This window comes from Alligator mississippiensis, chromosome 3, assembly GCF_030867095.1.
Source record: "Alligator mississippiensis isolate rAllMis1 chromosome 3, rAllMis1, whole genome shotgun sequence".
NCBI classification, from domain to species: domain Eukaryota; kingdom Metazoa; phylum Chordata; order Crocodylia; family Alligatoridae; genus Alligator; species Alligator mississippiensis.
Window position 1 is genome coordinate 23,457,883 of NC_081826.1, and position 15,827 is coordinate 23,473,709.

The 15,827-nt window shown below is 47.3% G+C and overlaps 1 protein-coding gene across 1 annotated transcript in view; it reads right to left on the reverse strand.

Annotated features, from left to right (window-relative positions):
* Positions 1–295: 295 nt before the first annotated feature.
* Positions 296–15,827, reverse strand: part of COLEC10 (collectin subfamily member 10) — a 37,519-nt gene continuing 21,987 nt past the window's right edge. Inside the window, exon 6 of the mRNA XM_006263348.4 lies at positions 296–14,049. Coding sequence (XP_006263410.1) covers positions 13,658–14,049 — 392 coding nt within the window. The 3' untranslated portion in view covers positions 296–13,657. The remainder of the gene's footprint in view (positions 14,050–15,827) is intronic.

A 15,827-nucleotide genomic window follows, 5' to 3' on the forward strand; every position in this document is an offset into this window, starting at 1 on the left:
CAGAAAGGCATGCAGTCTTGATTCAAGAGAGGGATAAGCACAAGTTATTGGGGTAGCTTCTTTGAAAGGTATTGATGCATGGAGGTTAGTCTAGATGATCTAATGGTGCTTAAATGCCTGACTATGAATGTGAGATATTTGATCCACAGAGCTTAGAATATGCGTCTGAAGCAAGTGAGTGGGAATAATAAGGAATCATTCATAGATTCTACTGCATAACAGGAACGAACTTAGCTCTTGGCTCTTTAAATACTTTAGAAACAGCTTCAAAGTGGAGTGCTAGAGAGACTAGTACTGCAGTTAAGATATAGTATTTATTGCTCCAGTGTTTTATCTGTCAATATACATTGAATATTTGTGATGATTACACCTCTGGGTTTGAAATAGTACATAGAAACTTCTAAAGCCACAATATAAAATCATTTACAAGTCTATACACAACATGTTCTCATCTGCAGAGCATGACTTTTCTCCACAAAATGCTTCATGAACCATTTTTGTCAGAAAACTTTTTTTTGTTGGAAATCCATTTTTCTTCAAAGAAGGCTTAGCTATTGAAAACTTTTAGTTAGCTCTGATGTCTTAGGTTCAAAGTGAATAAGAAGTGGAGAATGAGGATGAGGAATATTATTACATGTGAGCACTAATGTTAAAGGACTTGGATGCTTACTTTCAAAGGGCAGCAGGGCTCAGGTCTGGCATCTACCCCCGAGTAGCAGGGCAAAGCACTGAAGTCAGCCTGCCTCAGTTTGCCTCCTGAGCAGCATTCAGTGCCTGATGTAATTTAGCCCTGCAGTTTAATCACTTTTCAGAGAAAGTCAAAGCCTAAAGGAGAATGTAAACCTTCCTTTTTGGACCCATACTAGGCACACAATAGTCTTCATCCCTATTTCTCCTGAGCTCAGCCTCCCACCCTCTGTTTAGTTCCCTCCCCCCCACCCCTTTTCTTTTTTCCTCTTGCAGCAGGAGTTACTTCGCTCTACCAGATCAGTAACATAAAGGGAACTTACACCTACCCTCTGCTGTGGGTTCCCTACCCTGAGAACCTTAAACAACTTGCCAGTGTACCCCATACCTCAAACCCAGACTTACTTCATTTGCTTTCCAGTGCCTCTGCATCTACTAGCAAGGACTCTCTCTAGGATGGACCTTCAAGACTTTGCTAGCCTTAGGTGTTGGCTTGGGTTTCTCCCTTCGGGCAGGGTGAAAACAGACCTTTCTTCTTGGGGCCGTGCTGTAATTTGGTCAGGTTCCAGCTTCTAGCTTCTCCCTAAAACAAGATAATCTTCTACTTGGGACAAAGCAGGGTTGAGCCTCCAGCAGGCTTTTCCAGCTTCCTCGGAGACTCTTTTGACCAGAGAAGTCAGAGTAATCCCTGATTTGTTGAGAATCCTAGTCATGTAACTTGGTGCCTGGCTCCCTTCCCAGATTGTATATATGTCCTTACCCAGGGCATGTATCCATGCAAAGGCCACAACTTGGATTAGGGATTGGGTTCCCCACTGTCTATGAAGGGGACTACTTAGTTGCACTGAGGAACAGGGAATGGATTTAGGCATTGATAAAAGGGGTACTCCTAAGTCAGGGGGTCAGTTCCTCCTAGGACAAGGAGCAACTTTTGTTGTAGGGGGCATTAGTCAGTCGTAGGTGCCAACTGGGAAGCATTTAAACCAGGCCCCATAAATTAAATAACTCCCTAGGCAGCTGTTGCTACCAGCGCAGTGCAAAGGGGGTTGAACAGGAAATGGAAGTGTTGGTAAGGAACTGAATTTCATCTTGGACCCTGTCCAAGTTAAAAATGGTTCGTGCAGAGTTAGGCAAGGTTACACTCCCATCAGGTGATGGTAATTACTGTTCCTGCATAGACCTCTAACCGGTCAAACAGTACGGGGAAGTTTACATTGCTGACCCTCAGCTCTGCACATTTTTGTGACACCTTATGCAGTATAAAATTGTTGGGTTTTTTAATTGTGTTTTAAAATGTAGTCGTAAAAGTCTCTTAGCTTGACAAGGATAAAATTTCATTGAAAACACGGAGATACTTGCTCTCAATTCATTAGACAGTGACAGTATGAGGACCGTTGTATTGAAGGCAAACAGTGAAACTCCAGATAGTCATGGTGGCGGGGTGGTCAGGAATTCTTCCCACTAATCAGGTGTTTCCATCCCATGCCAAGGTAAAGACTCAGGATCACTGCAGCCATGCAGTTCAGCTTTTTAGGAACTGTATTATGAACAGGTGCTTTGATGTGAAGTCACATCCATTTTTCAGCAATAACAAACTTTCTATTGCTTTGGCTAAAATCATTTTCCTTTCCTGATAGCTTCATTCTGCCATGCCATTTCTCAAATCCATTCATTGGTTTCTTTACCCTTCCTTCCCTTTCCAAACTCTAATTTTCACCATTAAGTCTCTGAATGACACCTCCACCTCTCCTCAGAGCTCGCTCCCCAGCTTTGCATTCTGTTCCATTTCTCCTCCTTAATTGCCTTTTCCAGCTCTCCTGCCTCCAGGCCTTTATTTGCATTCCTTTCTGTTCTATTTAAGTTCTCAAACCAGCTGCTTTGTCTGGTATTTGAATGCCTTCCAATAGTGCGCTGAGCAACCTCGCTCACCTGTCACAGGCAGTTCATTCTTGCACTTATCCTCTCACCAGGAAAATTACATGCAATGCCATCTTTTAGGTTGGTTGTATGTGTTTAATGGGCATACTGCTGTGTGCTTCTGTTGAAGGCACACTGAAGTGTACCTTCTCCTGAAGGGAAAGGTGGAGAGATTGATAATGGGCCTCAGTTCTAGCAGGAGTTCATTCCAGTCTTGTATGAAGTCCTAGAGAAGCTGTCTCTCTCATAGTTGAGTTTTGCTCTGATTGTAGAAAGCTGCCTGAGGAACAGAGTTGGAGCTTTTCATAATCTGGGTTTGGCAGTTTCCTCAGCCAATGGCAGGGCTGTTCAATTTCTAAGTCCCCAGGGACCTCATGCACTGGCAGGAGTGCCCTAGGTATGCTGTGCAGACCCTCTCCCACCAAAACTGTGCCACACAGACACAATTACTCCCCCTGCAATACACAGCCATGAGGTCCCCACCCTCCCACAGCCCTTTGCAGCCAATTCCCTATGCATGTGACCCTGTCCTCACCCTCACCTCGCCATGGTGCCACACTGCCCTGCTCCCTAGGGTGAAGGCAGGAAGCAGCAGTCAGGTGAGGGTGTGAGAGCTTGGAGACTCCAGCTGCTGTTGCAGTAGGAGTGGTGAGGGGAGCGGTGACACGCTGAGAGCCCTGGTGAGCACACATGAACTGCTCGTGGGCTTCATGTGACCCATGAGCTGCCAGTTGGATGGCCATGGCTTATCTTCAAGAGAAGGATCAATGTGTGAAAGCTGACTTGCTGGCCATAATTAGAAAATCTGCCCTCTTCTGCCTGCTGAGCTACCTTCACATCTAACTCCACATCCAAATTCTTCCCTCCCCTTTGCTTTTTTTTCTTAATTTTTTTATTCTTAATGACCCTAACCCTATCCTGAGGGATAGCCAGCATGGGTTTGTTGTAGGTAGATCTTGCCAGACGAATCTCGTCTCCTTCTACGACCAGGGGACATATCACCTGGACAAGGGAGAGGAGGTTGATGTCATATATCTTGATTTTAAAAAAGCTTTCAATCTGGTATCCTATGATCATCTCATAGAAAAACTGTCCAACTGCAGTCTTGGTGACATCACAGTCTGATGGCTGGGGAATTGCCTCTGAGGTTGGACCCAGAGAGTGGTAGTTGACAGAAGTCAATCATTGTGGTGTGCCGTGGCCAGTGGGGTCCCCCAAGGCTCTGTCCTTGGGCCTATACTCTTTAACATCTTCATCAATGATGTGGACATTGGTGTCAGAAGCTGACTGGCTAAGTTCACCAATGACACCAAACTTTGGGGTAAAGCGTCCTCACCCAAGGACAGGATGGTGATCCAGGCTGACCTAGACAGACTCAGAAAATGGGCAGATGAAAACCTGATATCTTTCAACACCAAAAAAGGCAAGATACTGCACCTTGGGAATCAAAATGCACAGCATGCTTATAGGCTCGGCAATGCTATGCTTGCTAACACCACGGCCGAAAGGGACTTGGGGGTCATGATTGACCACAAGATGAATATGAGCCACCAATGTGATGTTGCAGCTGGTAAAGCAAGGAAAACTCTGGCTTGCATCCGTAGATGCTTCTCTAGCAAATCCCAGGATGTCATCCTCTCACTGTACTCGGCCTTGGTGAGGCCGCAGCTGGAGTACTGCGTCCAGTTTTGGGCCCCACAATTCAAAAAGGATGTGGAGAAGCTTGAGAGAGTGCAGAGGAGAGCCACATGCATGATCAGAGATCAGGAAAACAGACCTTATGATGAGAGGCTGAGAGCCATGGGACTCTTCAGCCTGGAAAAGCGCAGGCTCAGGGGGGACCTGGTGGCCACCTACAAGTATATAAGGGTGTAACATCAGAATCTGGGGGAACGCCAGGATGACAAGGTCAAAAGGTCATAAACTCCTCCAAGACCGTTTCAGGCTTGACATAAGGAAGAACTTCTGTACTGTCTGAGCCCCCAAGGCCTGCAACAGACTGCTGCCAGAGGTGGTGCAAGCACCTACTCTGGACTCCTTTAAGAGACATTTGGATGGTTAACTTGCTAGGATCCTTTGACCCCAGCTGACTTCCTGCCCCTGGGGTGGGAGGCTGGACTCGATGATCTTCTGAGGTCCCTTCTAGCCCTAATGTCTATGAAATCTATGAACTTTAATCACTCCTACCCTCTTGTCTTATCCTTGTAATTGTTTGGTTTACATCTCTCCAATCCAGGTGATAACAATTTGGGCTCAGCACCCTGTATGAATTGTGTGTTGTAAACCATGGTTGTATACCACTGGGGCGCTAACTAAACAATTACTTCTAATAACAATGTAAAGCTTCCATGAAATTGGGAAATGGGCAAGTAGGGGGAGTTCGTTGGTGAAGTGTAAATAAGATAACATGCCTTTAAAGTGTACAGTGATGGGAAGCAGGATCTATGACTGCTAAAATATTTCAATTATTTATTTTTCATGTATGTTAAATCACATCCAATTATTCTACATCTGAGGTAATAAGACCAAAGAAATAGTCCCTGTACAAAAGGACTGCTTAACTTCATCTATTCATGAAAGCAGTGAAGTGCATAATTTCAGTGGGAGGTAAGCAGATGCTTAACTATAAGCACATGTTTAAGTGCATTAGTCAGAGCCTGTGCATGCTCTCACCGCCCCCCCCCCCCCCAAGTCTCCTTAGCATTCCTCTTTAGATCATTTTTCCCTTTTCCTTTGGTGTTGCAGTCCTTCTCTGTACAAGACCATACAAATTATGGACCGCGCCCATCTCCTGAACATTTGAGTGAAAGGTTGCCTCTGTATGTTGAAACATCAGCATGGGGAAACTGTTGTAAAACAAAAGAGGGGTGGAGTGGGATGAGTGTGAAGCCAAGCACCCAGCATGCTGTAGTTAAATAGGCAGACACTGCAAATACTTTGGTTGTTTTTGCTTCCCACACAAGCATTAATGCAGCTTGGATTAAAGCTCTTATTTGCTCCCACTTGTTCCTTCTTTTTAAAATGTTCTTCAATGCTCAAAATATGATATAAATGCAAAACCAAAAAGCTTAAATTAATAGCAATGCACAACTGCACATTTAATCACCTATAGGCCAGAATATTTAGAATAATGACTTCCAAAGCAACTGTAACTTGACCCCTCCCCCTCACTGCAACACGCACTATTTTCATTGCTGTAGGTATATCCAAGTTGGTTGGTTTAATGTGTGTCCCATTTGATTACCACCAGCTACATCATTTGTGTTCCTTTCAAGATCATATATTAAATTAAACAGAGGCAGAGACTTGTTTAGTTTTTTGTGCTTGCAAGGCCTGTCGCAGGGCAGTAGGGTGCCCTGCGCCTGTACAGAGCTGAAACTGGTAAGGGAAGAGCCCTAGCAGTGAGTTGGGAGCCCCAGCTGCTGGTTACCAGGGCAGCCAGAACAAGCTAGTGGCCCACACCTGCCAGTGGTCAGCTCACCAGAAGGGGCAGGGCCTGACTCACATATAAACCCCAGGGTTGGGGCTAGGAAGCAGTTCCCTGCCGGCAGCCAAGGGGGTAGGAGCTCTCCCAGAGCAAGCAAAAGGGGCGAGATCTGACTGCACCAGTAGCTCCTGATACTGTTGTGGGATGGAGTATTCCCCAGTAGGGTTCAAATGACGTTATAGCTGGGCGGATTGATTTTATGTTACAGCCCAGGGGCTTGTGTTTTGTTTATTGTTGTATAACACCTGTGGTTTGGGTGAAGTTATTAGGGGATGGAGGAGGCCTCATAGGGGGCCAACGGCAGTGTGGGGACCCCGGCACCAGAGAGGGTATGGCATATGAGGTGCACAGACTCTGGTGCCAGAGAGGATGTGGCATTTGGGGGTGCACAGACCCCAGATGTCACAGTCTGCAGGACTGCGGAAAGCCCAGGCGCCTGTGAAGTGCTGAGCGAGACAGAGCTGTGGAGAGCCCAGGAAGGACAAGGGAGCCAAATTGCAACAAGGCCAAGACCAAACAACACTGGTACCATCTGTAAGGCTTGGGGCATGGTAAAGTGGTGGTTAGAGCCACACATAGCCCATAAGGCTAGGGTGCCCCGAAACACCCATTATGACATCTGTCTTGGAGCGGGACCCACCAGGGGTCTGGAAACCCACAGGTTCCAAAGAGTCAATCAAGACTGTGTCCAAGAGGACTGAAAGGCAGCCTCCCTATCAAACGTTCAATCAAAGACGTGGTGGGTGAGAATAGAGGGTGCCCATTGGGCTAACTTGGCACAGTAAGGGGGCCTTGGGGAGATCACGGCCATCCTGCAGGACCCCATCCCGTGACAAGGCCCATAAATGCATTTCATTGCTATAGTTGCCAAATCATACAACTACTGAATGTGGCTGCAGAGACCACAAGAATCAGAAAAAAGTGGGGTGACTTTTATTACCTGTCTGAGTTGAATGGCTGACTTGTTAGAGGGAATGTGGGCCCAACAGCATAAACTTATATCTATGATGTTTTTGATAAAATTAGTTTTTTAAACAATGTGTAAACCTGCCAGGGATGTGCAGATAGTTCCTCCCGGTGCCAGAGAGATCAGCAGTTGTACTAGTGATCTTAAGAGGATATTGCCTAAGTGGATAGGAAATACCTTTGAAATCATCTGTATCTTAGAGATGAAAACAAACAGTTTAGGAGTTCCATCAATACTGGAACTGTGCTAATTGTCTCAGTTCCACCAGTTCTTTTTCATCCTTTGCATCTGCCAGCCTCTTTTAATATCATTATAGTACTGTCATCAATTTTGCTTATCTTTAAGAAGTTAGAAGCAAAGAGTCTACCAAGGGACTTGGCCATCTAAAGAAGCCCTTAGGTGTCCAAATCTAGCATTTTGGTGTTCACTGGTTCTTGCCTAACTTATAGGTAAGTACCTAACAGGGTTGGGCAAGTCTGCCTAAGTCCTGGTGCTGCCAGTCAGCCCTCAGTTTTCACATCCATGTCCCACCCCAGTGGGGTGCTCAAACTAGGGGCCAGATCCTATGAGTCCTCTGTATGGATTTAGAGTCCAATCCTGTTCCACCTTGTTTGAGTCCCTGAAAACTGTTAACATGTCTGCTTTTTGCAGGGCTGTCCAATTTATAAGTGGCCAGGGGTTGCATGCTCCAGGGCTGTACCAGCAGAGACCACACTGTGGTGGGGGAAGGAGGGGGCAACAGGCCCCAGGGCTGAATGCGGTTCTGACAACCCCCTGTTATACCACATGAACTGTGCTCAAGTCACCTCCCCACACTGGGCACTGCACTGTCTCACCTCCTGCTCACCTACTGGGGCAGGCGCAGAAAGCAGAAGCCAGAGGAGGGAGGGAGAGCCATGGACTCTCTTAGCTATTGCAGCCAGAGCAACAGGAGGAATGGCAGCCAAGTAGGAGGCCAGGGGCTGCAGCTTAGCCCCTCATGGGCCATAGTGGGACAGCCCTGACTTTGTGTAACATTTCATCATCTTAGCGTTAAGGAGGAGGATGATCACCATCTTTTGAATCGGTGTTTTCTCAGAGGTTCAAACAAGGTGGAAGAGGAACACAGTTAGTTGGTAGGGTAGGGTCAGAAGAGACCTAAGCAGGTCATCAAGTCCGACCCCCTGCCATGGGCAGGAAAGAATGCTGGGGTCAAATGACCCTGGCAAGGTGATTGTCTAGCCTCCTTTTGAAGATCCCCAGGGTAGGGGTGAGCACCACTTCCCTAGGAAGCTGGTTCCAGCTCCTAGCCACCCTGACTGTGAAGTAGTGCCTCCTGATATCTAGCCTGAACCTACTCTCTGTCAGCTTATGACTGCTATTCCTTGTTCCCCTGAGCACTACCGAGAGTTACAGAGACTCTCCCATTGCCCGCTGGTCCCCCTTGGCAATTTTGTAGGTGGCCACCAGATCCCCTCTCAGCCTTTTTTTGTGTAGGCTGAACAGGTTCAGGTCCCGTAGTCTTTTCTCATGGGGCCTACCCTGCTGCCCTCTGATCATGCAAGTGGCCCTCCTCTGGACCCTCTCAATGCTGTCCACATCCCTCCTGAAGTGCGGTGCCCAGAACTGGACGCAGTAGTCCAACTGCGGCCTGACCAATGTCGCACAGAGGGGGAGGATCACCTCCTTGGACCTGCTTGTGATGCATTTGTGGGTGCATGACAAAATGCGGTTAGCCTTCCTGACCACGTCCCCACACTGGCGGCCCATGTTCATCTTGGAATCAATAGTGACTCCAAGATCTTTTTCTGCCTCTGTGCTGACAAGAAGGGAGTTCTCCAGCCCGTAGGTGTGCTGCTGGTTTTTCCTCCCTAGGTGCAATACCTTACACTTATCTGTATTGAATCCCATCCTAGTCTCATCCGCCCACCTCTGTAACCTGTCCAGATCTAGTTGCAGCCTGTCCCTCTCTTCTAGCATGCTCACTTGTCCCCACATCTTAGTGTCATCTGCGAACTTGAACAAGGTGCTTTTCACCCCCTCATCCAAGTCACCAATGAAGATATTGAACAGTGTGGGCCCGAGGACCAAGCCCTGGGGAACCCCACTGCCCACATCCCTTCAGGTCAAAAATGACCTGTCCACCACCACTCTCTGGGTGCAGCCCTCCAGCCAATTTGCAACCCATCTGACTGTGTAGGCGTTGACACCACAGTTGCCTAATTTTTTAATGAGAATGGGGTGAGAGACAGTGTTGAAGGCCTTCCTAAAGTCCAGAAAGACTACATCCATTGTGACACCTGCATCCATGGCTTTTGCGACCTGGTCATAGAAGGCCACCAGGTTGGTCTGACAGGACCTGCCTCTAATGAACCCACGTTGATTGCCTCTAAGCATAATCTCCCCTGCTGGTCCCTTGCAGATGTGCTCCTGGATAACTTTCTCAAAGAGCTTCCCCAGGACCAAGGTAAGACTAATGGGCCTATAGTTTCCTGGGTCCTCTTTCCTCCCTTTTTTTGAAAATGGGGAGCATATTGGCCCTTTTCCAGACCTCTGGCACCTCGCCAGAGCACCATGAGTGCTTGTAAAGCTGTGCCAGGGGTCCCGCGATGACCTCTGCCAGTTTCCTCAGCACTGTGGGGTGGAGATCATGGGGACCTGTTGTTTTGAACACATATTTAAGCACTGAATAAATCAACCCTGTCTGGCCTTAGATTCTTGCCCTTCTTGCATCTCTTAGTGGACTCCATCCACTAAGCATCCTTGGAGCTTGTTTCTCCTACATGATAGTCAGGTATGTCTTTTTTTGGGGGGCGGGGGGAGGGGGAACTAGAGAGGGGCTGCCTGGCATGAGCATTATGTCCCATAGCCTCATAGCTAAAACACTTGCCTCAGCTGTGGGAGAATCAGGCTTGAGGTCCTGCACCAAATCAGGCAGATTTGGATTTGAAAATGGGCCTCCTACTGCCCAGGTGAGTATTCGAACCATTGGGCTACTGGGTGCAATTGAGTAGGGATTCACTTTCTGGTTCTTGTTGTTTTTTTGTCCCCCCAATGAGAAATGTAGGAGAGGCACCTGAATGTAGGAGAATGCTAACAGCTGAGAATCCACTTCTCCACACATCCTAGTAGGCGGTTTAGGCAGCTGCCTGTTCAACTTGCTGCCTTCTGCGGTTCCTGTTCTTAGCTGCTTACAGCTCCCAATGCAGTAGATCCCCTGGATCCCTGCAGTCCATGGGATTGAGAACTCCACTGGGTGGCAGTGCCCAAGTTTGGGATATAGCCCCAGAGCCTTAATCAGAATGTGACATGACTGTGGAGGCAGGCTGTTCTATGTTTCCCTTCTCAGAGAAAAGAAAAGGTTGTAGCCTTTGGAGAAGAGGAGAATGATGGATTTGACAATATTTGGAAAGGTAGAAAGCAATACCAGCAAATGATGCTTCCTTCCTCAAAGTGTGCAGAGACCCACAAAGTAACTCTTCTATTGTTTCTTTTTTCTCCCAAAGGTTTTGAGCATGTTACTGGATTGCTTTAATTTATTGCTAACCAGAGAGCAGTTGTTGTATCTTTCCAGTGTTTTCCTTGGAGTTCCCATTTTGACAGATGTTACTGATTGCTGTATTTGAGAGCAGCACAGCAAACTGCTATACAAAGACTGGTCTTGCAAGCATTGCGGTTTTATCCTCCAAATCACTTTCTTCCCTGCTTTCCTCCAGCCCTCTGCATCAAGAAAATAACTTGGTGACAGCAATGGGGCATGCCTACTTTTCTGGCATAGGTACAAACAGTCCTCATTTAGCTGGGCAGTCCCAGTTGTTTAACCCAGATGGCATAAATCAGATGTCTTTGACAATAGCTGGAAGTATGCCAAGATACTGTGGTGCTCTGTTCATTGGCTTCCTCTCCATATTAAAGAACTACTTGCCCAGGCCCAACAGGAGAGCCAGTGAGTAAGGATGCTGGAGCTGTCAGTTGCTTACCTAGCGGAGAAGGGGCTGCAAGTGTTGGGCAGGAAGCAAAGGGATAAAATCAAGCTGTCTGTGCTCCTACTGATGGGTTAAACTGAACTTCAGGGGTACTACAAGGCCAGCATATATGACCAAGTAAAATTCCATCAAACATGTGAGATGTTAGCTTTTGGCTTATTAACAGAGATGATTTTCTTAAGAAATGAGCTTTGCTTCTTTGATTTTTCTCTGATTACCATATATCCCAAGGGCTAGACTGTGACTGGCTGTAGATATGTGCAAGGAAGTATGCCTTTATGCCTCTTGTCATGTCACACTATTAAGCTAGGCCAGGGCTGTCCAACTTTGGAGTGTCAAGGGCTGTATGGAGCACTTGTGTTCAGCACCCAGGCTCTCTCAGATACCCCACACTGTCTGAGCTACAGTAGTGTCACATGGTCCCTCAGCTGTTTATGCTACACAGGGCCACTGGGCCCTGACTCCACCACGTGGCAGTAGGAGAGGCAGCCATCACAGACTGCAGGCCACATGTTAGCTGCTCATGGCCCACACACAGCCCACAGGCCACCAGTTGGACAGCCCAGAGCTAGGTTACTTACTCACTTTCCCCCAGAGCTGGTAGCAGGAGAGCAATAGACATGAGCAGAGCCATACATTCCTTGCTCGGGATAGATTCATAGATGTAGGGTCAGAAGATCATCAAGTCCGACCCCCCGCCCTGGGCAGGAGAGAAAACCGGGCTCAAATGACCCCAGCCAGGTAGATGTCAAGCCTCCTCTTAAAGACCCCCAGGGTAGGAGTGAGGACCACTTCCCTTGGAAGTTGGTTCCAGATCCTAGCTGCCCTGATTGTGAAGTAGTGCCTTCGGATGTCTAGTCTAAACCTACTTTTTTAACAATTTGTGGCCGTTATTCCTTGTTACCCCGGGGGGCACTAGGGGGAACAGGGTCTCTCCCAAACCCTGCTGGTCCGCCCGCTAGTGAGTTTATAGATGGGCACCAAGTCCCCCCTCAGCCTTCTCTTGTGAAGGCTGAACAGGTTAAGGTCCCGTAGCTTCTCTTCATAGGGTCTGCCCTGCTGTCTCCGGATCATGTGGGTGGCCCTCCTCTGGACCCTCTCAATGTTGTCCACAACCCTCTTGAAGTGCGGTGCCCAAAACTGGACACAGTACTCCAGCTGCGGCCTGACCAGTGTCACATAGAGGCGAAGGATCACCGCCTTGGCCCTGCTTAAGATGCATCTGTGGATGCATGGCAAGGTATGGTTAGCCCTACTGACCTAAGCTATTGTGAGAGAGCAGGTAGTAGCTAATTTTCTGCTGGACAACACTAGGAGTTATTATTCCTGGAACAAGGTAGAGTCAGGGGAGAGACTGATTCTGAGGAGTGCCTGGGTCACCAGGCCTCTGGTAGCTCATGCTCCATCCTTCACTTGATGTTGGACCTTGAGTGAAAATCTACCTGATATCCAGATGGCTTCCCTGCATCGGATAGACTCAGCAGGATGGAGGAAGTAAGGCACTACCAAGGATATCAAAATCTGGCCTTTTAAGCACATGCTAAAGTGGAATACTGGAATAGTAGATAGCCAGGGCTTGACAGGAAAGCATATATTTTCCTTGCTGCCCTTGCTCATGTAAGTCATCCTGACAGTCATTGGAACCAAATGAGGAAATGCCCGGTAGCTTCCTCCTCTGAGCCCTCACAGTGTAACAGCTGCTACCAGACTTTTAATTATGTTTCTGCAAAAAGGCATGTGAGATCATATTGTCAGTAGAGAATTTAATGTCATTGACTATTGGTGAAGCAGGTAGATGGGTGAATCTTTTGCTCCTAGAATCAGTAGCTAATTCAACAATGTATATATGGGTATAAATAATGTTGCAATGTGCCTGTTTACAGCCTCCTTTCCTCCGTATGTTTCTGTTTACACTTCTTCCCATTAGATGTGATCTTTCCCTTGCCAAATTCCACCACGGCAGAGCTTGAAGAGAGGCTGCACACCATTGCATTCAGGAGTTCTCAACTTGGCACAGAGGACCAGGGGGTAGATGGAGCTTTATGTAACCACAGAATAACTTCTAGTCACTGGAGAGTAGCACAGGAGGGGTTTTGGGCAGCTTTTAAGAAAAGAGATGTCAGGTTATTCTGTGTCTTCTAAAGCTGCAGAAAGTATTGAACTATTGTGGCATAGATTGTGCGGGTCAGGCTAGATGATCTGTTCAGGTCCCTCCTGACCCTAGCTACTATGAAACTATGAGATGCAGCCCCTGAAGTAGTGCTGCTGTGCCCTTCTCACAAATACAATCCAAGCCCCTACCTCCAGTGGAGTCTGAAATGTTTTGGTAACTCATCATACCAATTATTGTCCATGATTGGCATGCTGCAGCTCCATCCATGGAGTCACACTCACTTATGCCAGCTCCTAATTCAGCCCAAGATCTCTAAATCCCAACCAAAAATGTCTTGCTGTGTGGCAAGACCAGATGCCTGCTGCAGGCCCAGTTCTGATTCCACATGCCCTAGTGTAACCCCTGATTTCACTGTAGTTACTCCTGCTTTACACTCTTTGCCCTGCACAGAGATCCATCTATAGTGAGTAAATAAGGAAGGGTTATTTTACATACAGAAGTTGCCTGGCAGACGCTCTGTTTTACTTCCTCTTCTTGAGGAATTCACAGATGAAATAGATAGTGAGGTGACACTCAGAGTCATTCCATTCCCCAGTGCTGAGCATCTCCACGCAATCCTCATGCCCAGACGTGTCCCTTGGCTCCCCTTCCTTCCAGTTGCTGTAGTTTTGCAGCGGGGCGTTGTCCGCATACACAAAGTGTCCTTCCTTCTCCATGTCATTCAGCCCTATGAACACTCGGAAGAGGCCGCTCTTGGAGATGTAGTCTGCTATGAGTGCATTGGTTGCCTCATCTCTTGGCATGGCCAGCATTCCCCCTCTGATCCTGCAGTGGGTCAGTGCTTCCCTGTAGCTCTTCTCTTCCTTTACAATGTAATAGAATTTCTCATCTGTTTCCCTGATTCCTGCAATTACTATAGGAGGAAAAAACAAACATTTTTTCAATGGTCTTTCTGTAAGTCTCTCCTCCTTAAAAGGTGTGACGACAGGAAATAGCCAAATAGAGCTGGGAAAGGGATTCTCAGAGTTGAGCTTATTGCAATAGTCAGGGGTGAAATGGAGAGTGATGTTGTTAATAAGAAAGACACACTGCTGAATCCTCAGTTCTGACTATCCCCCTTGATAGTTTGCTTTTGGGCCTCTCTGAGGCAGAAGTTGTCAGGTCAGGTCTTAGATGGAGGAAGAAAAATGCACAACTCAGCAGAGACCTTCAAACCCTGTGACTTCATATAAATTTCAGGTTGGTGCTCCAGGAAAAAACCTGTTAGGCTGTTAACAACATTAGAGTCCTCCCTGTGTAACTGAGACCAGAGTTCTCAAACTCAGTTAAGCATTTAAATTTGGCCTGGTTTTCAGAGCTGCTCAGTATCCACTAACTACAGAGGGGCTCTAGGTGCTCAGTAGCTCTGGCAAGCAGGCCTCTTGAGACACATCTGCATAGTGCCAGGCAGTGCTGTGCAGTTACCTGCACATGCCTGCTTCAGAGCTGGAAACAGAAGGGCTGCAGTTCTATAACACTGCCTCCATGGTAATCTGCTCTGCTGAGCTGCTGTGCTGCTCCCAGTTCCAGAGCTCACACCTATAAAACTGGCTTGAACACCTTGTCACAGCACTGCCTTATAGTGGAGAGGCTCTGCTTTGTGACTTAGCACATTCACAACTAATGTAGGACATTGCTGTCTGGTACTCTGTTGTGGTGCGGAGGCAAGTAAGTAGGATTCAGCTGTGTCCTATATATTGGACATGGCTGAGATTCTCTCCTTTCCCATGAAAGAGCAGGTGCTGCTGTACTTTTCCAGTGGGTGCAGCATGCTCCTCACTGCATGTTTGGAAGGATCCAAGGGAAGCTCCAAGATCTTCACTCCTCATTACTGTGCCTGCAGCCCCTTTAAGCTGTTGGCTAGCTCAGGGGCAATAAATACGACACCTGCACTCAGGGGAGCACCGGGATTACAATAGCACGTGGCTATTGGATTGAAGGGGTAGGAAGCTTTTTGTGTTCTCCTTTACCTTTATGCCCTGAGCAGCAGATTGGCACAAATTTGTTCCTTGTTTAGTGAAAATGGATATGATATAGTGCTCTTTCAACTGGCTGCAGAGGTGCAAGAGAATACATTAGGGAGAAAGCAGTGGAGAATGACCTGAAACTTTTAATTATATAATATGTGGGGGGGTTTAGAAAGAAAAATTACAGCAGACAACTTTGTGCTTTTTCAAATGATGCTCCTCATGGTTGCGTAGAGGTCTGCAAAGCCACCTCATTGTCTTACCTCAAATCACTCCTTAATCTTTACACTAATTACAAAGACTCCCTAGAGGTCATGCAGTTGCTGTGCCATGGCTAGTGCTGTTTGTGGTGACTGCTATCAACTTATTGTTTATCCTTGTGCAGCATCTAGTATCTTCGGGTTTTTATTTAATCCACTGCTCATCTCTAGTCTGATGTGTAAGCTCTTTGAGACACAGTGGGCACGTATACATGTCACGCTAAGGTGACATAGCACAACACTACATCACCGTGCAGTGCACTACAGCAGTATAGCGGTCATGTGTCTACATGTAATCGCCAGCTATGTTACCACAGCAGCGCGTTCCCTGGGTATAGTGTGCCACTGCAGCAGTGTAGCAGCAAAATCTACCTATGTGCCGCATGCACAGCACAGTACCCGCCTGTACTGCCCCGTGCTTTAGT